The sequence below is a fragment of the Mercenaria mercenaria genome, chromosome 3 (assembly GCF_021730395.1).
Source record: "Mercenaria mercenaria strain notata chromosome 3, MADL_Memer_1, whole genome shotgun sequence".
Lineage (NCBI taxonomy): Eukaryota > Metazoa > Mollusca > Bivalvia > Venerida > Veneridae > Mercenaria > Mercenaria mercenaria.
In genome coordinates, this window is record NC_069363.1 from 73495225 (window position 1) to 73520555 (window position 25331).

The 25331-nt window shown below is 34.6% G+C and overlaps 2 protein-coding genes across 4 annotated transcripts in view; both read left to right on the forward strand.

The window, feature by feature from the left end:
• Positions 1–8152, forward strand: part of LOC123524403 (glucokinase regulatory protein-like) — a 31442-nt gene extending 23290 nt beyond the window's left edge. For both annotated transcript variants that reach the window (XM_053538898.1, XM_053538899.1), the window contains exons 18-20: positions 4186–4225; positions 5201–5335; positions 7629–8152. In XM_053538898.1, the coding sequence (XP_053394873.1) occupies positions 4186–4225; positions 5201–5335; positions 7629–7763 (310 nt within the window). In that variant the 3' untranslated portion in view covers positions 7764–8152. The remainder of the gene's footprint in view (positions 1–4185; positions 4226–5200; positions 5336–7628) is intronic.
• Positions 8153–10225: 2073 nt separating this feature from the next.
• LOC123524401 (fibropellin-1-like) overlaps positions 10226–25331 on the forward strand; it is an 88646-nt gene continuing 73540 nt past the window's right edge. The window contains exon 1 of one of the 2 annotated variants that reach the window (XM_045302570.2): positions 10226–10384. In XM_045302570.2, the coding sequence (XP_045158505.2) occupies positions 10330–10384 (55 nt within the window). In that variant the 5' untranslated portion in view covers positions 10226–10329. Of the gene's footprint in view, positions 10385–17244; positions 17436–25331 lie in introns of those variants that run through there. The other variant, XM_045302571.2, reaches the window with a different exon arrangement.

Consider the following 25331-nt stretch of genomic DNA (forward strand, 5'->3'; position numbering starts at 1 on the left):
TCTGTATAAAAGACCAAAATGCCCGAAAAAAAGTGAAAGTGAGCAAATTAAGAAACGGAAACCAGCTGTTTTTTTAAAATTTTAAAGGTCTAAGAGCAACATACTTTTGAGTTTTTTAAATTTTCATGCCAAAAGATGACCCCCCTTATATCTTGATGGCGGGGGAAAAATTTTTTAAAAAAAATTTTTTTTAAGAAAAAAAAACTAGAAAATTTTTTCAAAATGTATAAAGAAACGAAGTAAATGAGCTAAAAATTTTTTTTGAAAAAAAAAAAGTCAGTATGAGAGGTTTTTTTAACAATGACCACCCGAACAGCCAAAAAATTACTTTTAACCAGGTCCTTTTTGATTGGTGGTCAATGACCTTTACTTTGTTATCTTAAAAAGGGAAAACAGATGGGAAAACAGTTAAGAATCTGTTCTGCCTTTCCCCAGTTTAGTTTGAAACAGGAGCCACAAAAGCTCAATTGTTTATTGTATTGACGGTCATGATTATAAACGTATAAACTTTAAAGATTTGGTATGTGTCATATAACATTTGATTTCAAATAACCCATGCTGGCAAACAGTAGAAAATTTTCCAAGCCCCGACACCAATTTCAATGCCGAAATAAAGCTGAATTTTTTAAAATAAAAAAAATAGTCTAGCTCTACCCCAAAATACTTCATATGTTTTTTGGGGAATGAAACATGGACCCAAAAAAAAATGGAGCGTCTTCAGTTTTCATTTGAGAGTCAAAATTTTAAATTTTTGCCAAGTACTGCAAAAAATTTTGATGACTGTACTTTTTTTTCTTTTTTGTTATCTGAAATTATTTGCAAATTTGCTTTAATAAAATGTTAGAATATCCTTTAAAAATCATGTAGAACATCAAAAATTGCTTTCACCCGTTTCCTTGGGTAAATTTGTGCGTTTAACTCAAAATGACCCCCAAAATAATTCGGAAGATCATTGATGGGAACTTAACTACTGGGTGAAACTACGGCATTTAAGGGAAATTTTTTGTACCTAATTTATAAAAAGCGTTTCAAAGGGAAAACATGTACAAAAAAGTAAGATAGCCTCGTTCTAGATTTAATTTAAGACAGACCTTACATTTCTTTATAAACGTAATCCCCTTCAAAAAAAATGGGTAACCAAAAAGATGTTTGTTTTTGTTATCCTAAAAGAAAGCGAATCTCAAAAATTAACAAAAACGCAAAAAATTTTTTACTATTATTGATTTGCAAAATAAATTGTGTGAAATTTTTATCTTAACTTGCATTTTGAAAAACCAAAATTTGAGCCCTGTGTTTGGAAAGTAATTTAAAAATTTTATGATTATGGTTTGACTAACTTTAAACTTTGCATTTAGGAACGTTTGAAATTTAATTCCTTCAAAAAAATTTTGACCAAATAATCGAGCATCTTCAGAAATCCAGATAAGGGCTGTATTTTTGTAATTACAAAATTTTGGGGGTCAGATATATTTTTTTAAAATGGGGACGTTTAAAACAAATTTATTTTAAAAAGTGGTTGTATCGTACGACTGTAAAAATATTGTGTCTGCGCCAAGTTCCTTTCAACGCTATCCCACTGTTGACAATTTGCACGGGGTCAAAAAGAGTGTGGAAATAGAAACAAAGCCAATAGCATAATGAATGCATTAACACATTTTTTTTGGACCTTTGCGTCTAAAAAACTGAAAAGGGGAAATAATTCTACCAAAATGAAGGAACCAAATTTTTTTTTTTAATTTGGTCATAAAGAACAATGAACCAAGTTGAAAAAAATCTTTACTATTTTTAAAAAAAAAAGTTAGTTTTTATTTGAAAGCCCGATCGCAATGTTACCCGCCCGTTTAAAATCTATATTTTTTTTATAAGCCAAAGAACTATAAAAAAAACGAATGGAACTTGGGATAATCCCGCGTTCTCTGTTAGCATGTTATCTTTTTCAAAACGTTTGCCAACTTTATCAATCATAATAAAACAACAGCCTTATGCAGTAAAATGGTGGATCCCGGCATGTAATAAACCCGTTTGGGGTCCCTTTTCAAACGAAAACTTTGTTTTCAGACTTTCCATCATAAATTCATTCCCTTCCCCCTGTAATGTACTTAAATACTAATAACATTAAAAAAAGCACCATTATATGATAACAAATGATCCCCAAACTCAAAATTGGGCCTAAAAAAAAAAAGTTTTTTTCCCGTAACATGCTGAAAAAAAAAAGGGGGGCGGTAGGGAGGAATTTTTTTTTTTTTTTTTTTTTTTTTTTTTAGGTGCAGAAAATTTCGTGTTCGTAACCTTATTATCGCCAAATAACTGCCTAATGTAAAACAAATAAAATTTTTGAAAAAATTTTTTCAGCCCTTTTAAAAACGATGTTGTTCATACAATTTTTTTCTCACTGATTCCCTTTTTTTCGTAAAACTTGTGTAACAGGCAAAGTTTATAGTTTTTCAGACAGACATAGTTGGGCCCTTTTTGCTAATTAAAAGGTTTTCGGGGCCACAAAAATGCAACCGACAGCGTGACCCCCGAACAAATGGTACAAACGAAATAGGCTGCTCTTCTACGAATTGTTTATCAATTAACGTTTTCAATTGACAAAAACCTTCTAATGAAGGGCATTTTTGTCAAATACAAACCGCGAGAGACCCCTGTCGTCGGCGCGTGGCGTGATTGAATCTTCAGTGTAATTGTTATGACGCTCCGCCCCTTTCCATACTCCTTTGGGGGGAACGTTTGAAATTTACCCAGATTTTATTTACAAGGGGGAGAACTTTTTAACTCGATAAACATCAAAGAAAACTGATTTTCGCGGGGTGAAAACCCCAAAACCCCGAGTCTACCCACAAAAAGGCTTTTGCCATGTTTTTCTGTCGACGGGAACGGAACGTCGTTATATGCGCGATGAGGTCGGGGACAATAAATTATCCCATAATCAAAAAGAAAGTCAAAATTTGAATTTTGGAAAAAAAAAATTTTGGTCGGGGGTAAAAACTTGTCGGTGGGTTAAGGAAACAGGCATATTTTTTTAGACCCAACCCTTTTTTCAAAGGTTTGCTGACTGATCAATCATGTAACAGATGCTTACAACGAGATTCATTCATTTGTCAAGGATGTTGGGAGATTTGCTCTATATGCCCTTTCAATTTGCCGATCTTTTTTTTATGCTCTTTGTAGAAGCCGTCCCTTCCATATTTAGGCGAGCACAGCTTTGGCAGAATAAAAGCTAAAAATTCTGTGTAAAATGCATGGCCTTAAGAAACAATAATCTAAAGGCCCTTTCAAATTGATGAAAAATAAAAATTAAAAAAAAAAGGAATTTCTATGCTTTTTAGGGGGGGGGTGTTTGTTTACATTTTTATTATACAAAGGAAAGTTTGTTACTAGTTTTTAAAAAAATTTAAAATCCAACCCTGCCTGCTGTATGGAGTGCCCCTCCTATTCTATTAAAAGTAAAATAAACCTTAATCGTCATGCTGCAAGTAAAATAGGATTTTTAAATTTTAAAAATTAAAATTTGGCTTTGTAACGAGAAGTTCAAAGAAACAAAAATCCCGGGAAAAGGGAATTAAAATCGATTTGAAAAGCGCCAAAGTGATCTATTTCCATTCCCCCAGCTGAAAAACTCGTTGGAGAATATTTTTTTTTTCCTCCCAAAATTTTTAAAAAGCGGCGCCCGTGTAACGTGAACCACTCTCATCTAAATATAAAAATGTTCAAAATGTCGCCGTTTAAAAAATGTATCAGTAATGATTTTTAAGATGTTTGATCACAAATTAATCAGTGTAGCACGTTACGGGATTTGCTTTTGACGCAAAAAAAAATTAACGCTTATTTGAATATTTTTTCGGGTCGCAGAAACTTATTGTGGGATATTTCTTTCGCTCTGATTGAGGACGCTTATTAAAATTAACGAAAAAAAAAAAACCCTGATATCCCCAATTTCATCGGGGGGTCGCCGCCCCGGGTTTAACCGGAAATCCCTATTTTTTTATTTGGATATATGTGTTTTTTTGGGTACCTCATGTTACGTTGGGATTCGATCCCCATTTTTTGTCGCTTCGCGACGAAAAACGTAAGATCGATTCCCTAATATTTAACGCGGTTATGTAGCTGAGGAATGGGGACTACGGATGGTTAATTTTTTGTGTTTTACTGAATGTTTTCTTTATTTTCACTTTTAAATTGCAGCAATAACAAGCTTTTTCATCGAGCTGTCGGAATTCTGGAAGTAAGTTTTATTATCATCTTCATTTTCCCCCGTTATAATATCGTAGACAATTTGATTTACTGGAAATAATTGGCCATTTGCTTTTCGCCCATTCGCTTAGCTTTATATGGAGACCGTAGATCCGCGGATCGCGGGGTCGTGAGTTCGATCCTCGGGCGAGGCATATGTTCTCCAAGAAATCTGTCAAAAGTCATTTTGTCTTATACCTCTGAATCATGTGGCAGTTACTTTCGGAGAACAAGTTGATACTGGTACAGAATCAAGGAAGACTGCTTAGGTTAACTGCCCGCCGTTACATAACTGAAATACTGTCGAAAAAAACAGCACTAAACCCAAAACAAACGAACAAAGAAACAGTTGCTTTTAGTTCAAGTATTATTCCCGACAGTGCAAAGCCTCTAAATATTTACTTGTAAAATACTTATAAAATAGAGGTACATATTTCTGACTGTTATTGAAATCTGGGCGTACTTCTGCGGCACCATACCCAAACTGAAAATAACAGTTGCTAAATACACCCGATAGGAATTGTCAGAAGAAAGCTTTAGACCCATTGTCAAATTAATAAATACGCTTTGCCAAGACATGCAAATGACAATGGAAAAATGGTGTAAGTTTAATATGTTATAATGAAAGTACTGTAAAAATGGGGATAATTAGATTCTGTATTAAGAATGATCAAACTGACATGGAAATTGCTAATGAGAATGAAAGTAATAATATAAATATTGATTTCTCGACGACTTGCAGTCTTGAGCAACACTCACTTGTAACAGTGCGGCGTCGTACGTCACCATAGTGCATTTAATCATTATGATCATGAATACGCAAACTTAAAAGGAGCTTTACCTACCGTAATTTCCTTGTTGCTATGATGTAGTTGAGCTTCTCTGACAGGGTTGCACATCTAATTACAAAATTATGCTATAATTAACTGAACATTACCATCACTTATATTTTATTATGTTTATTTAGAGACTTGGCCATTTGTCAAAAGTGAAGGCCACCGAATATTTGTTAAGATCTATTTACGACACGGATGAAGTGTCAGAAAACATAACTTCCAGACCAATAACCCAACATATTATCACTGCGACTGATAAAGAAAAGGTGAGTCTTATAGTGTGGTTAATTAGCCAAAGAATTTGATGATTAACCATGTAATACCTGTCTTGTCTAGCTGTCTTGTTTTTTTTCCTTCTAATTTTAATAAACATTTACTATTTTCACGAATGACTTCTTTAAAAACGTGTTAAAGGTAATTTTTACATAACACAATATGTTATACAGTCCAAACTGGATTAAATTCAAATCTTTCTGGATCGTCTTAAACACAATTGGTAAATTATTTCTAGGAACATAGATACTAGTACATTTTGTACTCCGGACAGGATTAATTTGTAGTTTTAAATTGGTAAGAGGATTCATATATCCTAGCCCGTGAAACGATTTATATTTTAATTGTATTGACAGTACAGTCCAATTCAACTTCAGTTATGAAACTAACACTGATGCTGCTAAAACAAGTCGAAAATATGAACCCTAACTTTCCTTCAAGTACATTTTAGACTGGACGTATTTTCCTGCTAGTTTTATTTACAAAGTGTTTCAAAGCATGTTCACATTGCCGTCAAAGTAAAGGATTCCTATGAATACATTTCAAAGTATAAAATGAGATGGGAATAATTAAGTAAATACATATAAGATTCAATGCAACCAAACACTTCAGAATACTAACCAAAATGATTACAAGCAGGGTATTAATTAGTACTGCTGGGAAACAAGCAAGACATTTAATGTTGTTTCAACACAATGTATACATGTCATCAAAGGTTCCCAGGAATACTTTTAAAAGTATAAAATGAGATACGAATAACTAAATATATATATAATTTAATGCTGGCTTCACTTCAGACTGCAAGAAGTGATGACAGGCGATAAGTCTCTCCAGAGACGGTCAGAGACGATCGTGTCCAAATAAAAGCCAAAACGACATTTTAACGCTAAGCCTTACATTTCGAGAAAAAAAAATCATCGGACAGTCTAGTGATTTTAAAAACTCAACATTTTCAAAGAATTGTTCGAATCTTCGTTTTGATGCATTTGCAATAATGTTGAAATTTCACTTCACTATGTATAACGTAGTTTTCAGCAGTTGTTTATCTTTATTTCTTTACAAATGACATTCATCTTTAAAGGGAACAACATTTTTAGAATATTTAAAGTATTCCTCGGCAAAACATGTAATGTTTAGGTAGATTGTTGGTAAATGTGTCGTTCATTTATTAGATATTTCCAAACATTTCTGTTTTGGTGATATATTCCTAAACCTTAAATAGAACCAATTTAATTTTTTTTCAAATTTCAAGAACATATTTTATCGTTTGTTACCTCAAAAAATGTTGTTTCCTTCTAATAAGCCCAATGCACATAAATAGATTTAATGAATTTGAAAAGTGGTTGTTTTTATAAAAAAATGGAGCACTTTTGTATGACCCGTGGAATTAAACCTGTCAATTAAAAATTTCCAATATATCCTGCTGCCTAAAACAAAATGTGTAAAACTGATCAAACATGGATATTTGTAAATAATATGAAAAAAAAATAACTCTTTGTCGCTTATACTAGATAAGGTCAGGCCTGAATCCAGGGCCGGGCCAAGGGGGCCCCTGTCTTCCCACCCCAGATGGCTAAGAAGTTGTTACCTATACTCATCAAAATTGCACCTAACTATTTTGGCAAAGTAATAATATTTTCTAAATATTTTGACACAAAAATTACACCAGATGCCACATGTTCATACCTGTAATTCAAAATATTCCAGGGAGAGAGCCCTCTGACCCTAGAAAGTGAGCGGAATACACCCTCCAGTACTTCAAAATTTAGACCAAACACGCACTAGAGGCCACCATTTCATACGTATTTCAAAAAATTCATGGCGGAGAGCTCCCTGACCTCACTAAAGTGATGGGAATACCCCCTCCAGTATCTCAAAATTTAAACCAAAACAATGCACCAGAGGCCATCATTTCATACATGTATTTCATACATTTCCAGGGGTAGCCCCATGACACCCCTAAAATGAGGGGGTACACCTCCAATACCTCAAAATTTAGGCAAAAATGCATCAGAGCCCACCATGTCATACATGTATATAAAAATTCTTTGGGGGAGATCCCCTGACCTCCTCCGCCAAAAAGGGGCGCAGGTTCCATTTCCGTACCTTCCCCATCTTGGCGCTATGCACCTCGCCGCTGACGCTTTCGTTCTAAACTGGTCACCCCGCCCCCTCCCCCACATCAAATATTTTTGGATCCAGGCCTGAAGGCGGCATAGATATTTTGATTAACTGACAGAATGACCTATTAAATTTTTCATCTTTGGTGTCCATTCTGTTTTTCAGGTTGTTCCTGTTGCTCTTGTTGCCGCGGTAACAGACACGACTATCAGTGACGCTAAGTTAGCATTGTCAAAACAATCGGTTATCAGAACAGCAATTGCACATGCTTTGAAAGACGTCAGCCAGGATTTAGCCTGAAAGAATTTCCGTACCCTGAAACCATTCCATTAAACAGGAAATATTATTTGAATTTAGATTGCCATGAGTTGTAAAGCATTGAAAAGGCCATGACAAGGGAAGAAGTGACTTTACCTTAAAATATATACATATACACTGGTACAGATACTGAGATATTGATTAAATAAAGCATGTTTATCAAAATTATCATTTTTACCACATTCTTAGCAACTATTCTACTTTATTTTTATATGGACAATAGTTTTATTATATGACCCGCCCTATTGAAAGGAAAATAAGGCTTTGTGGCTCTATCATTGAACCTTCTTTTATTGATCTTTGAATAAAGAGCAAAGTGGCATTCTTAAGATAGTCTCTCTAAAAAAGAGAAATAAACCATATATAACGGATTCTAATTTTGTAGTTTATGTAAGCCATCCATTAATCAAAATTATTCATTTATCGGGAGACTTAAAGCTGAACTATTCAACAACTACCACAGATATTCTTTGATAAAAAGGATTTGAGCCGCGCCATGAGAAAACCAACATAGTGGGTGTGCGACCAGCATGGATCCAGACCAGCCTGCACATCCGCGCAGTCTGGTCAGGATCCATGCTGTTCGCTTTTAAAGCCTACTGCAACTAGAGAAGCCATTAGCGAACAGCATGGATCCTGACCAGACTGCGCGGATGCGCAGGCTGGTCTGGATCCATGCTGGTCGCGAACCCACTATGTTGATTTTCTCATGGCGCGGCTCATTTCATTTATTTTGGAAGGCATGCAATGTTTATGTGTCTAAAATTATTCGAGTATTGCAATGAAGATATGTGTGTCCGGTTCATTTCCCTAATTAAATTGTTATGCCCTGTTCTGTATAAGTGAATCCTGGTGTACTTTAAATAATTATACGGAAGGCAAGTTTAACATATTATGTTGGGCGATGTTGACGTTTGTCATAAATATATTAATAACGGGCACTACCGGAACTTAGGTCTATTATATAATGTGAAGTACATGCTATATATTCAAATGTGGTAAAACTAATTGTGATGTGTTACCTACAGCTATTTGTGTTTGAATAATAAAATTTACTATCCCAATTTGATTAAATATAGCGTGGGAATAATGAGTAAGATTTGGTTTAGCTTGACGTTAGTTTTCGTATTATAAACTCCCACGTAATAAAAAACGTAGTAAAAGGACATCAAAATCCTGGTTTATTTTTTTGTAATCTCACAAAAAGGTATTCTTGTCGTCTAATTTTATCTCAGTTAGAAATAAGTTTAAGTACATGTACGTACAAAACTAAAAGGTGCATTTTTAATAGACAGGTGTAAAAAGGAATAGCCGTGTTTACTTTAAGGGAAAGGACTGTGTTTGGACCTCGGTTACGCCTCGGTTCACAAAAATTATGCGATTATCTACCTGCCTTTACCACATCAGCGTTTTGTGCCGAACAGAATATTCTTTTACATAAGAAATACAGTTTACATTGAAGAATTACTAGATTATTACAAAATGAATAAATCTAACTAAAGATACATTTTTATTGATGTATATAGTATCTTTTTTCACATTATTCCAATGATAAATAAAGTATAATCAACAAGAGTGCAGAAGGCTCAGTGAAGTAAAAAATGACAACTTGATGAAAACAAAGTTTACCATAAAAAGTGACTTGAAGTAAAATGTCTGTCAAAATAGATGACACGGTACAGCAAAAGATATACTAGTCATCTCATTGTTTATAAACAATAGGGGGCCTCAGTGTCCGAGTGGTTAAGGTCGCTGACCTCAAATCACTTGCCCCTCACCGATGTGGGTGCAAGCCCCACTCGGGGCGTTGAATTCTTCATTGCTAACCAGCTGGCTTACGGAAGGTCTGTGTCTCTACCTAGGTGCCCGCTCGTGATGAAATAATGCACGGAGGGGCACTTAAGGGTCTTCCTCCATCATCAAAGCTGGAAAGTCGCCATATGACTTATAATTGTGTCGGTACGACGTTAAACCCATCAAAAAATAAAATAAACAATAATCTTTAAATATGTCCTTTGCACCACAGCGTCGTAAAGCCTCATAGACATTCTCATTATACGGTTGCAGTATGATTAGATAGAAAAAATGGCCATTTTAAAAGTTTGATTTAACTTTTTTTCAGTGTTGTTATATTTTCTGGTCATTTGGGATCATAAAGTTCATTCAGCATATGTGTAATAGAGTTCCGCTTAAACCGGTGTTATGGGGCGTGAGAGGTGTTGCTCATTTCATTACCTCTCATGAACAGATTCAATCAAACCGAGTCTGCTGTTACTCTTTTTGGTTGCATTCTTTGCTCCCAAATGATCTTTTTACAGATTTTATTTGATGCTGTTAAGTTTTGTGCAACCTCATGATCTATCGTGTGTAATGAAGTATAACCAGGCTTCCGCCTATCGCTTGAGGTATATCAGTGCGTTGTAGTATTTTATGTGTTACATTATGTATTATATGTAGAAGTGCATTAATAGTTGCGCGCGCTATATTTGATTCCACTGTTAAAGGTGAATTTGCATTATTTTGTTATTGCAAAGGACTACGAATTACAATGGCCAAGTTGGATGTATTCAGTTTTTCTATCGGGGTTTTAGTGTATCTTACAGGTAAGATGTTTTATCTTAATTTTGGGACATTTTGAAGTCTTGTTAAATTTGTATCAATGAAGTAGTAATTTGTTACTTTGTGTATAATTACCAAAACATGAAAAGTATTGAAAGAAAAAAAAACTTCCATAAAAAGCGAGAATAGATAAATGAAGTATAATCAAAACAAAATTTTACCTAAGGCCTATTAAATTGTATTGATAACATCATTAACATAAATAAAATAGCATTAAGATGATACATCATAAAGTTGACTTATTAAGAAAAATATCCCCAGGACGAGTTGTTTATAGATTAGTTTGACCTGTAAATCTTCGTAACGTACTGGGAGTTCTCAGTTATTGGATAATATAACCTTAAAAAAGTTGTTTCACTCACGATCTAAATTATCGCCTATTAATAAACAGCCAGCAAACCCATATCTAGCCTTCATCAGTCGATTTTATAAATATTTGTAATAGACTAAATAAGTCTCATTACAATTTGCCATAATAAAACACTTTTAGTGATAAAGTACCAAGTGCGAAGAATTACATAAAACCTGGATTATATTTCCCTTTCTAAGACTAAGAATCCACCACTATGCCTTTTTTTTCTGGAAAAACGTATCTCGAGAACCGTCAATTTTAACATTCTTACTGTAAATAATCTGACAAACGATGCATTCTATACAGTATTTTTGTTATTTATAAATAAGTGGCAATATAACATTATATAAAAATCTGATATTGTTTATTTTTTGGGGAAATAATAAAACTTACCTTCATATCTTTTTATAGAAGTGTGTACGTGAAGTATTCGGCATTATGTTTATCCAGAAGAAAATTGTATTGTTTGATACGAATAAAGCTTTGCTCTACAGAAGGGATCTAAACTACCAGTATTTGATAAATGGGTGCGATGTTTGTGTCCGGTCATTACATTTGATCTTTCTTCGGGAGACATGAATTTAGACGTATCGATAAATTCAGAAATATCAAGTTTTATATCTGTACCGACATCATTTATTAAACTATTACGTCTATTTTGTGATGTAGGCAGTTTGTGTGTCTGAAACATAATATTGTAACGAAGATATGTGCGACCGGTTCCTTTTATCTATCATTTCCTTAAACTGTTATAAACTTTTTTATTGTATTAGTGAATCCCGGTATACTCTAAATAATACTCGAGGCGGGATTAACATATTACTCTGGGCGATGTTGACATTTGTCATGACTTTATGTTGTAAATATATTTACAAGGTACACTACTGGTACGTTAATTATATTATGTGAAGTACATGATGAGAATTTTTATTTGGTTAATGCGGCTTAATAATAATAATAAGACTAACAATAATGTGTTATCTGCAGCTATGTGTGTTTGAATACTAAACTATATCACAGTTTTACATAAAGTATAGTTAAGGTTTGGTTCAACTGTGTCAACTTTTGTATGACATATTTCCTAAATAGCGTATAAACCTGACGTTACCCTATACAGAAATAAAAAGCATATACCATCAATAGATTGATATGTTTCTTTTTGTAAAAATGCATTTTCTGAAGTTATTTTCCAATGATAACGTACAATATTTAGTTTTTTCTTTTTAATGTTTTCTTTTTCACTACAACTGTCATCGAAACTTTTAGCTTCATGGTGGTATCTGCGAATCGAGCATTTGATAATTAGTCCTGGAATACTCGCCATTATTTTTGGAATGTAGTATATATTTTTGGAATGTAGTATATGAATATTGTGTCTTTGTATCATACGAATTGTTTTCTTTCAAGAGATTCCCCCATCCCGAAAAAAAATGGAAGAGAAAATACGACTTCAAATTTCCACACACTGCCCCTTATAAGAAGAAAAAGATACTGTTTTCAATTGACATACCAGACGACCCTTATTTGTTATCACATATCTTCTTTCAGTAAAACAACAATTGTTTTCCTTCAAGAGATTTTCACACAAAAAAATGGAAGAGAAAATACGACTTCAAATTTCCATACACACTGTCCCTGATAAAAAAATAAGTTAATGTTTTCAGTTGACATTCAGATGACCCAGAATTGTTCTCACCTATCTTCATTCAGTAAAACAACTAAAGCCATGAACAGAAGATAAACCTTCTTAACCTTTCAAGCAATAGAACCATTTTTATCAGAGCCTCCTGACAGGGAAAACAAGTCAGTTGCAAATGGGTTGTCAGACCACCCTTCGGGCGACGTGACAAGTGCCCACAGACAATTTAATAAAAATATACAAGTCATGAACAGTATTTTGCAAGTGCATGGCATGTGCACAAATATGCACGAATGTCCTGCTAGAAAAACACATAGCATGGTGAAATTGACACAAGAGCATCGCGCCAGAGCTGTCGGAATTTTACAACAAAATTCCAAATCGGTCACTTCCATGAATTGTACTTGGATTAAATTTCGCCAAAAGAGCTCGCTCGGATGGTAGATAGCCACCGATTGAAGGTTCTGTAAACGGAAATAAGATTAAAAATGAAAATAACCATCAAAGTGACAGCTACAAACAAATTATATCAAAGTTCTTTTGAAATTGCGAAAAAAATTACTCACGTGTCGTAAATGTGTCCCGGCTAGCAACATTCCGACAGCTCGATCGCATTGCTCTTATGTCAATTTCACCATGATATGTGTTTTTTTCCAGTAGGATTTTCGTCAGTAATGCCAAAAAGTGTAAACGATCACGTGCATGTTTGTGCACATGCCCTGCACGTGAAAATATGCAATGTTGGTCAAAACGCCTAATGCGGTTACTTCGGCCGTGAGTCGGCCAAAAATAAATTAATAATTAGCTGCAGTACCTATTCAAATGTTGGTATGTGAAATTTCGTATGGATACATGCATTATTAACAAAAATGTATTACAATATAAACTGACCGATTAGGAATTTTGTTGAGTTGTCGGTGGGCTTTACGGGCGGCGTGACAATCCACCGACAACTGACTTGTTTTTCCTGTCAGGAGGCTCTGATAAAAATGGATCTTTTGCTTGAAATGTCAAATTTTACCATGTTTTTCTGTGTTTTTTGAGTATAATTATCTTGGTTTCTTGATAAGGATCGTCTGGAACGTCAGCTGAAAATATTAACTTATTCTTCTTATCAGGAGCAGTGTATGAAAATTTCTCTTTCATTTATGGGGAAAAAGCCTTATTAATCTTTCAAGCAATAGATTCATTTTTGTCAGAGCCTCCTGACAGGGAAAACAAACGTCAGTTGTCGGTGTATTGTCACGCCGCCCTACTTCGGGTGGCATGGCAAGTACCCACCGGCAACATATACCTATTTACAACACGGTCAGATGCAACTTCAGTTATGAAAATGACACTGATGCTGATAAAACAAGTCGAAATATGAATCCCAACATTCCTTCCAGTAAAACTTAATATAGATGTATTTTCTTGTCAGTTTTATTCAAAGAGTGTTTCATAACAATGTGTACATTGTCATCAAAATAATGAAAGGATTCCTAGAAATAAATCTTTAAGTATCAAATGGGATTGGATTAAGGAAGTAAATACATATCCTTCGTTTCACGATGCCAAACAAAGTGATAACAGGCAGTGCATTAAATAGTACTGATATAGCACAAACAAGATAAAATGTACCCTGAGATGATGTTATCTAATAAAATCCAAATTGGCCATTTAAACAGCACCAGTTGACTTTTTTTTTTTCAATTTAAGCAACATATTTTTATTTTGTGTTGCCCCTTAATATTGTTGTTTCCATCTAATGAACCCACTTTACTTGATAAATTTGATAAACTGTAAAGAGTGGTTGTTTTTATAAGAAAGAGAGCACTTATGCATGACCCGTGGATTATACTATTACCAATACACCCTGCTGCCTATAAGAAATTTTTCAAAACAGAACAAAAACATGGATATTTGTCAATAATATTTACTTGGAGGAGAATGCTCTCAAACAAAATGGAGCTGTTTACACGGTATACAAGAAAACAACACTGTCCAATGAGATTGAAGTGATAACATACTAAGTGTTTGATAATATATATAATATATATAATGCGGCCCGCATCATAACCAGGACTCCAAGATACGAACACATCACGCCGGTCTTGAAGGAGTTGCATTGGCTTCCGGTTCAGCACCGCATTGAGTTCAAAATCTTAACACTTACATACAAAACCATGCACAATGAATCTCCTAAGTACATTGTCGATGTGCTGGACATGTACAAGCCTCGTAGAGACTTAAGGTCGGCAAACGGCCCGGTGTCTTTGGTTGTACCGAGGAGTCGAACAGTAAAGTATGGTGACAGAAGTTTCAAGCATGCAGCTCCAAAACTTTGGAATGCCCTCCCAGCAGGCATCAGAGATTCAAGCTCACTGTCCGCATTTAAAAATCTTTGAAAACGCATCTCTGCCACATATGTAATAGATAAATAACAAAATCTGAAATACTGTTGAAAAATGGCGTTAAACCAAATCACATTCACATATGTTATAAATAAGTAACAAAATCTGAAATACTGTTGAAAATGGCGTTAAACCAAAAACCATGAAAGGTTTGTTTCGTGTTTAGAAAGGGATCAGTCTCGTTATGTAATTTAACGTTGAACATAATTTATGGATGATCTTGTTTAATTACTATTCATTTTAATCTTTTACCAATGTATTTTCATGTATGTATGTGTATGTATGTGTTCTTTATGTTTTTGTAAAGCACTTTTGAAAGTACATATTTTGTATGAAAATAGCGCTATATAAGTCAGGTATAATAATAATAATAATAATATGCATTGTTTTTTTAAAGAGATTTTCCCCAAAAAAGGAAGTGAAAATACGACCCCAAATTTTCATCGACTGCCCCTGATACGAAAAATAAGTTAATCTTTCCAATTGACATTCCAGACGACCCTTATTAAGAAACCAAGGTAATTATCTACACAAAAACAAAGAAGAACATGGTAAAAGTGTCTGTATAATACCCTTTGAAGCAATAGATCCATTTGAATCAAAGCCTCCAGACAGTTGTCAATGGAATGTCACGCCGCCCTACGGACAAGTACCCACCGACAACTTATACTTGTCGTAAAACAAATGAGGAAAACAAATTGGCTTAGATCTTACTCATTTTACGTGATGGTACATTGAAAAGTGAAAAATTACGTGACTTTTTTCAGTTTATTCAATTCATTTTAGATTATTGATATGCACGAATAACTCTTTTGAGGTAATTTGAAAGAAATCACTTTGCGCTGTAAATCATTTGCATGAGAAGTACTGAAAATTCTTTTACATATATAAGGCCTAAAAAATATTTTTTCCAGTAACATGCTAAAAAAATTTAGGGTAAGTAGGTCGGAATTTTTTTTTTTTTTTTTGATTTTTTTTTATTAAGGGAGAATTTTTGGAAATTATTTTTTTGTTAAAAAATGAAAACAAATAAGGGGGTTATGGCTTAAAGGCATCAGTAAATTGATCTCTAACATCACTGGCCATGTTTAAAGCATAAAAAGTGCAGTTTTGTAATTTTTTGTTAAAAAGTTGAAAAAAATATTCTCAAAGGTCATAAAAACATTTAGGGTCGGGCCAAAAATTTAGGGTAGGTCGGGATACCGGAAACAAACAATTTTTTACGCCTAATATAATATTCTGTTTGAAAATTCGCCAAGCGGGAAAAGTCAAATTATTGATCAAATAAAATAACCACCATTTTGCCAGTCTATTTAAACTTCCTTGACTGGCGCACGCTTGAGAATAGACGTGTAGACTCCAAGCTCGTCATGTTCTGTAAGATATACCATGCCCTTTTAGCTATCTCCCTCCCCTTTTACTTAGAAGTCCCTACCAGCTTAACTAGACACATGCATCCCTTAAGTCTACGTCAAGTCCATGTCAGTTCAGATTACTTGAAATATTCCTTTTTATCCCCATACCACAATCTTGTGGAATAGGTGACCCCAAAATATTGCAACCCTTCTCGACCTTGAGTCCTTCAAGTAGGCATTGGCCCAGCTTAGTTACTAATTAAACTGTAATTGTTTTTATCTTTTTACTCCATCCTTTTAACATTTTAACAACATTTGTCACTTTCGTATTCTTACGCCCGCTGAAAGAACTGTCTTTCAGTTTTTATTCTTTTATTCTGCACTAATCACCGACGCGCACCCTGCCCATAATACTCGCGAGAGATAGATAGATAGATAGATAGATAGATAGGTCGGTCGGTCGGTCATCGATACTATAGATAGATAGAATGTATAATTTTGGACATACTCAATTTAAGATATCGTTCACATGTTAATTTCACATCAGTTTAATTGGCTAAACAAATTATTGCGTGTGCTTTAGTGCTTTAGTTTGGGCAAACTTATTTCACGTAATAACTATTGTAGAATATGAATATATAACGTTTTTAAATTGTATAACTCCAAAATAATCTTAAAAAGTGCAGAAAGTTCAGTTATTTTATCGCATAGAAGAACACAACAATACCAAAAAAAAAAAAAATAATCCCAAAATGCTAGAGAAAATAAACAAAGTTAAGCCTTACAAGTTACTTGTAGTAAAAAGTCTTAAGTCACAGTCATGACAGATGGCATGATAGAACAAATAAGATCCGTTGTCTGTAAAGAATAAGCTTTAGAAGGATCTTAATTGCTCTTAATAGGCACCATCATTATCCTTATACTGTTGGAGTAGGATTTACTTTCTTGGGAATAAGAGCAAAATGAAGCCGAATTTACTTTTTATAACTTTTTTATCGTTTAATAATACTGTAACCCTAACAACAAGGTATTAAATCGATGAAATATTCTCGTGTATACTTCCCATTGCAGTGTGTCAAGGAAAGCCACACTGCACAACTGGCCGATATCCCACACATCGCTGAGTAGTTTAACTGAGTTTAACTGCACGCTCTACATCGTTCTGTTGTATGAACCAGTTAATACAGATATTTTTCGTTTTAAGATCGATTTATTTTTTGTGCAAAGGACTTTGAATTGCAATGTCTCAGTCGGATGTATTAAGTTTTTCTGTCGGGTTTTTAGTGTATCTTACAGGTAGGAGCTTTATCTTGATTTTCAAGCATTTTAAAGTCCTGTAAAATTGGAGTTAGTAAATTAATTATTTTGTTATTTTGCGTATAATTATGAATTCACGAAAATTTTCTGGAAAACTTCCATAAAAGATACACGTCTGAAAAAATGAGAACAGGTCAGTTAAGCTTAAATAAAATTAAAAAACTTCCTAAGGTCAAATAACAGGCGAAACATGTCAAATTAATATCTATAAGAATAAGCTTTACGGATGTTATTTTATTTATGTTAATGATGTTAGCAATATAAAGAAACCAGCCTTTTAAAGGTGGTCAATCCCATTTGAACAACATTTTCTGACATATTTCAGTTTTCATATATTCTGTTAGAGATTTATTTAAGGAACAAAAAGACCCATTACATAGAGCCAGATCCCTGTTGGAAATGTATGATTTATTACTTTTTATGAAAATTTGTAATTATCTCCCTTTAATACAAAAGTGTTTAAAAAAGTGGATTATTTCTTGTAATTTCAATATGATTTCTAGTTTTACATTTGCATTATATATATACACTGGAATACTCCATCTACCTGAAACAAAAGGCAAGTTTTGAAACAAGTTGTAGCTTCGGAATTAATCTATTTTAAATCTTATCTTGGTTGCAGAACCAAGCTAGACAAAGGGATGTTATAATTTTATAAACTTGCATTGCTAATGAATTTTGGCAAAATATGTTCTTGTCAATGCAAGTCTTTGACAACTTTAATACTGTAGTGCTTATATTCATAACATTCTTCAGGCAAAGTGTGTTTGTTAAATTTATACTTATGCTAAAATATCTTGGTTGGGCAACCAGGATAGGAAAATCAAAGTTTAGAAATATTTACAATGAAAAACTGATGTGTATTAAGAACTCGATGAACACAAATGAGTGTAAATGATCAGTTGGTAAAGTTTAAACAAGAAATGTCTTTAAAAAGACAAACGGCGTAGAGGTAAAAATGTTTGGCGCATGAAAAATTCAGAATTAAACAGAATGTAACAGACAGAAAATATTTGGATATGCACATACGAACACATTATTCATTTGCAATATTTCAACTAAGCAGCAAATTTAAATGATCAAGAGGTATCATTTCAGTGATAGAAGGTCAAAATGATTTCACGTCCTGGGCTGATTCTGAAATAATTTCGTGTTGGGTCAGAATCTCCCATAAGTAACCCACTAGCACAATATGTCGACCAGCGTACAGTTAGTTGGACTGGAAAAGGCTTAACCAGTTGACATGAAAATAAAACCCTAGCTTTTAAATCACTAGTAATGACCCCCATAACTCTAATTACTTGATTAAGTTCTCAGTTTAAAAAAATCTTAAAGCAAAAAATCAAGCATTTGCAGATTGGGATACCTTCAAAAAATGTTGAAATCTTTTTATTTGGGTAAAGTAATAGGTAAATACTTACAAAATATATGATGAATAGTGATTTTTAAATTTAATTTGCACATTTTTGTTGTTTGCGTAGTCATTATTAAATGAAAATTTAAAAATTTTCAGCTGACCATGGCCTCCATTGGTGTTCTTATTGTTTTTGTTTGCACTTGCCAGAGCGAGGCTCCAGTGGGGAAAGACCCCTGGTGTCAAATTATGAAGGAAATAACTCAGTTTCGTGAAATAAAAACAGAGAATTGATAAATTTTCTGCTTTATTTTCACGAAGAACATGAATTTGCCGTGTGTGCGAAACCGCGTACAGTCCGACACTGGGTATACTGACTCTACAGTTACAACCAGCCACAACTCATTCATCCATAAGCGAGGTACGCAAGGGGGGGAAGAATTTTACTTTCGTTTTTCTCTAGTTGTGATAAATTTCTAATATATCATTTTAGTTTAGGGTAACAAAACTACTGAATATGTTCCATTTAATATGTGCCTTCTGGTAATCAATGCCATTTAAGACTTAATAAATGATTTATCTTCTCAGCGCGCACCTGTTCCGTGTCCCGATTACTACATAATCTAGGTCAAAATCCATGTTATTCAGCGAACGCCGAAAAAAATCCATTAGTTGGCCAAAATCAGGTTAACGACCTTTAACATGTTTTATCGGTTTGACATACCTACCGGTAGTGATGATAATCGGAAAGCATAATGATAATCGATTAATCGGATATAATCGGAAAGCCTTCCGAGCGAATAATCGGAAAATAATCGGACTTTCACACTGAACCATCTGTAGCTTATTAACCATTAGCTCACTTGACTCACTGTATCAGCATATATTAGCAGGATTTAATGTAATTGTGTGTGAATTTTTAGCCCTTGAGGGGCAGATATCAATGGGGCTAATTAAAAAGTATTTTATTTATTGAGGTAAAATTTGGTGCATTTTTATATGATTTGCACCCAAACGGCTTTGGGTCTATCAGGAGTCCCTGAGAAACTGACCATGCTGTCAGACCTAAAACACCTGTTTGTACATTTTATTATTGGTTCAAACTTCAATGACCTTCAATATTACGAACGTGGGCGGGGTACCATTATTTGCGGTCTTTACTGCATAATCGGCTAACACAATCCCCATTTTTATGCCCCCCTTTGAAAAAGGAGGGGTATATTGTTTTGCAGATGTCGGTCGGTCGGTTGGTCGGTCGGTCGGTCGGAATGTAGACCTATCCGTTTCCGGATGTTAACTCAAGAATGCTTGGGCCAGATCATGAAAGTTGATAGGGAGGTTGGTCATCCCCAGTAGATGCCCCTTTTGATTTTGAGGTCTGTATGTCAAAGGTCAAGGTCACAGTGACCCTGAAATGTAAACGGTTTCCGGATGATAACTCAAGAACCTTTGGGCCTAGGATCAGGGAAGTTGATAGGGGGGTTGGGCCCATGACCAGAGATGACCCCTATTGATTTTGAGGTCAGTATGTTAAAGGTCAAGGTCACAGTGACCATGAACGGGTAAAACAGTTTCCGGATGATAACTCAAAAACGCTTAGGCCTAGGATCACGAAAGTTGATAGGGAGGTTGGTCATGACCAGCAGGTGACCCCTTTTGATTTTGAGGTCAGTATGTCAAAGGTCAAGGCCCACAGTGACCAGGAACAGTAAAATTGGTTTTCCCCCCAGCATAACTCAAGAACGTTTGGGGGCCAAGTGTCAGGAAAATTGATAGTTGGGTTTGGGCCCCATGACCAGCTAAATGACCCCTATTGTTTTTGAGGTCAGTATGTTAAAGGTAAGGTCACAGTGCCCCGAACAGTAAAACAGTTTCCGGATGAAAAAACCTCAAGAACGCTTAGGCCTAGGATCACGAAAGTTGATAGGGAGGTTGGTCATGACCAGCAGGTGACCCCTATTGATTTTGGGGTCATAGGTCAAAGGTCAAGGTCACATTGGCCAGGAACAGTTTAAATGGTTTCTGATCTTCTTGTCCAAAAACCCATAGGGCCTAGGGCTTGATATTTGGTATGTAGCAAAATCTAGTGGTCCTCTACCAGGATTGTTCAGATTTATTTCCCTGGGGTCAATATGGCCCCACCCCTAGGGTCACATGGTTTATGTAGCCTTATATAGGAAAAAACTTTGAAAAACCTCTTGTCCAAAACCACAGGGCCAAAGGCTTTGATATTTGTATATGACATCATCAGTGATCCTCTACTAAGATTATTCAAATTAAATTCTCCAAGGGTCAAATATGGCTCCGCCCTGTGGGTCACATGGTTTACATATACTTATTTACAGTGTGCATATAATTTCTGTTCCTTGTGCAATTACTAAATGCATCAAGGGGGGCATTTCGTGTTCGACGAGCTCTTGATTAATTTTCTTTCGCTGCTGCACTTTTACATATCTTGTAGAATCCAAACTGGTGGTATAGTATTCCCTGGATATTGGACTATAGCTTTGATTGCATTATTATTTTGATCGAACGCAATATGCTTTGCCTCCGTTTTGAAGAGTGGAAAAGAAATGAGCCTAAAGAGGAAATATCACCAAAAAGATGCGTAACTCCCGAATATGCTTTAAACTAGCCTAAGTGTCAAATAATCGATTATGCAAGTTCATAATCGATGTCGGCGACTTTGGCTCATTAAATGATCGACAATCGATTGTCGGCGACAATCGGAACATCACTACCTACCGGCATCTCTCCGATATTGGCATGCTCGCTGGGAAATATTTAAAACTTACAATGTTCATGTACAGTGTGTCCATATTGTGTTACATTGGCAGCTGTAGATTAATTTCTAGCTTAATATATTTATTATTTATTGTAAAACAGTACCTCATTATCTCTCGATTCAATGTAATATTTTTAACATGAATACCTGAAATAAGTAAGCAAAGCCGGACAATCGGTATTTAGCCTTATCGGGTTATTTCCCTTCATAGATATGGAGTGTAATGGGAATTCTTGTCTCTATTTCGTCTCTTACGAATTTTCATATGAAGCTTCGACTATTAGGTCATCCGGTTCGATGACATTTGAAAGAGTTATAGTACTATGCTTTTGCCACACATATACTGTGGTAGTAATATTGGGTTTTGAAGCGATTTCGATGAAACTTGGTATGTTAACAGATATCAAGAAGAGTTCCAAGGCTTTACCTTTATTTTGATTTTTTTTCAATAAATCGTCTTTTTTGCACTTTTTTAATGCATGCAATTATTTTTGCCAGTCTATTCAAGGAAATTAAAAATGACGGAAAGCACCTATTGCAAGAACCAGAATTATTCCTAAAATTATTGCAGAAGTATTTGTACTCAGCGTCGCTCTATTTTAGTAAAGGAAGTTTAGGCTTGTTTGTGAGTAAATATTCAAGAGTTTGAAGAGATTTCATCGAAACTTGCAGAGTTACTTTCCATATGGTGCATTTCTAAATTGTGAAAACACGGCAATGCATTAATGCATGCACAGGCAAGATAATAAGATAGCATGTTCATCTTAAGATAAAATATTTAGAATACTTCTGTATAAGAAAAATGGCGGTTATTGTATGATACAAGATGAAACAACGCCCATCTTGGTTATCTTTTTTTTATTATTTAAAAGTGTATTTGATTTATCAAAACGTCCCAGGGAAGAACATAATGCGCCATGTCTTTGTAAAAATGTGATTTATCATTTTGATAAAGGAGGTGAATAACGAAATGAAACATTTAAATTTGCTAAATACTAGAATGGGGCTGTCAACTACAAAATGTAACAATGTCAGCAGAAATGTTATTTCCGTATTTCAGTATAGAAGTAAAAGATGGCAATTTATATTGTGAAATGAGGGGTGTCAGCTTGTGGTTTCTAACAAAACCATTTTTCACAGAGTAAGGAACATCCCACATTTCCCGTGTTTATTCGCAAACGAAAATGAGATAGCTTCATGTATTTTTATAGCATTGCATACCTACATTCCAGCGTAAGTGATTTACGCCATGGAATACAAAAATGCATTCCGATATTCTTTTTATATACAAGTTATGCAGGTTTATTGCATTTTGTTATACGCTTATTGAATGGCTTGTAGGTCAACAGCCAAAACTACTGCCCGAGATCAGGAGGACCGAGGATCAATAATTTAGACTATTGACCGACAAGTCATTCAATAAAATGTTTTATGGAATCGCTCACACATGTGCATACTCCTGAAATACTAGAAGCTAAATCTTTGGCCGTAAACCATGGTATATTAGCAATCAATTAAGTGCATATTGAAATAAAGGTACTAAAACAAAACTGTATATATTTAGACCAATATATTGTCTGACATTTCAAGTTTCAAGTTTCGTTTTCATTCAGCCAGAAGGTCATAGACCCATGTGGCAGATATACATCCTATATACATGGCAATCATAATACAATAAACAAATTATCATGTTCATACAATATAACAATTTTGATATGTCCAAATGTGTTTCAGTCAGTCAGCAAACTTATACGAAGGCATCATTAGACCGACATTATTTATACAAGAATACAAATACATAACAGCATCACAAAATGCAAGTCGTGCCGAATGACAGGGTCAGTTTCCAGTTTCCGGAGATATCTGCGATACGTAACATCTCGCAGGAGAAACACTGCTATATTGAACAAAACAAAGCCCAAGCATTTACATTGATATAATGGTTCAACAAAGAATCAACGTTAAATACATTTGTTATCAAAATTATACTATGATAATATTTCTTAACCTTATGGATGGTAGAATGATGCGAATTAAACATAAATAAATAGTCAGCATAAAACACCCCACTTCTGATTGAGAAGGAGAAAAAAAAATCCCCAAAATTAGCATGTTTACTGGGACGTTACATTTATGTATCACACAATGTTAAGGGAAATTTAGTAGGCATACGACAAAATATGGAGTGGAGTCTTGGAGTGGAGTCAGGAGTGAAATCTTGGAGTGACCCTAACCAATTTTGCAATTTAAATTAAAGTACTACAGTAGTTACCATAGATTTAGATAATAATTATAGAATATTATATTTCATGTAAGTTTATGGAATATTTCAAAATGTTTTTACTTGATTCCAGTAAATTTCTGATAATACGTATTTTTGAATTACGCTTACAAGTACAATAAATTATAGTATTATAAAGTATTAAACTGTTTTTGAACATGCAACAGTTCAAGAAAGACCCATAAATTTTTAAAGTACCAAATACTACGAACGCATATTTATGAAATTGATAACTGGTCATTTTAGTCTACTTACGCAATAAGAGTGATGTACAAGAGTGTGCAAATTTTATCACTGTCTATTTCCGATATTTTGTGTTGATCGTTGGAATCTTGAATACAGTACTGTACGGTCCCATAGTGATATGTTAATCAAGTCATTCTTTACGGTTTTCTTTATTACATTATTGACAAATATCCGTGTTTGTTCAATTGTACAAATTTTGTTATTGGCAGCAGAATATGTGGTAATTTAGAGTTTTTACTGTAATTTTAAATTGTACTGGGTCATGCAATTTGCACTCCTTTTTAGCTCACCTGTCACAAAGTGACAAGGTGAGCTTTTGTGATCGCGCAGCGTCCGTCGTCCGTCGTCTGTCCGTGCGTGCGTGCGTCCGTCCGTGCGTGCGTAAACTTTTGCTTGTGATCACTCTAGAGGTCACATTTTTCATGGCATCTTTATGAAAATTGGTCAGAATTTCCCCTTGATGATATCTAGGTCAAGTTCGAAACTGGGTCATTTGCGGTCAAAAACTAGGTCAGTAGGTCTAAAAATAGAAAAACCTTGTGACCTCTTTAGAGGCCATATATTTCACAAGATCTTCCTGAAAATTAATCAGAATGTTCACCTTGATGATATCTAGGTCAAGTTCGAAACTGGGTCACGTGGCTTCAAAAACTAGATCAGTAGGTCAAATAATAGAAAAACCTTGTGACCTCTCTAAAGGCCATATTTTTCATGGGATCTGTATGAAAGTTGGTCTGAATGTTCATCTTAATGATATCTAGGTCAAGTTCGAAACTGGGTTACGTGCGATCAAAAACTAGGTCAGTAGGTCTAAAAATAGAAAAACCTTGTGACCTCTTTAGAGGCCATACTTGTGAATGGAACTTCATAAAAATCGGTCAGAGGGTTCACCTTGATGATTTGAGATCTCCATGAAAATTGGTCAGAATGTTCACCTTAATGATATCTAGGCCAAGTTCGAAAATGGGTCACGTGCCATCAAAAACTAGGTCAATAGTTCAAATAATAGAAAAACGTTGTGACCTCTCTAGAGGCCGTATTATTCATGGGATCTGTATGAAAGTTGGTCTGAATGTTCATCTTAATGATATCTAGGTCAAGTTCGAATATGGGTTACGTGCGATCAAAAACTAGGTCAGTAGGTCTAAAAATAGAAAAACCTTGTGATCTCTTTAGAGGCCATACTTGTGAATGGATCTTCATAAAAAT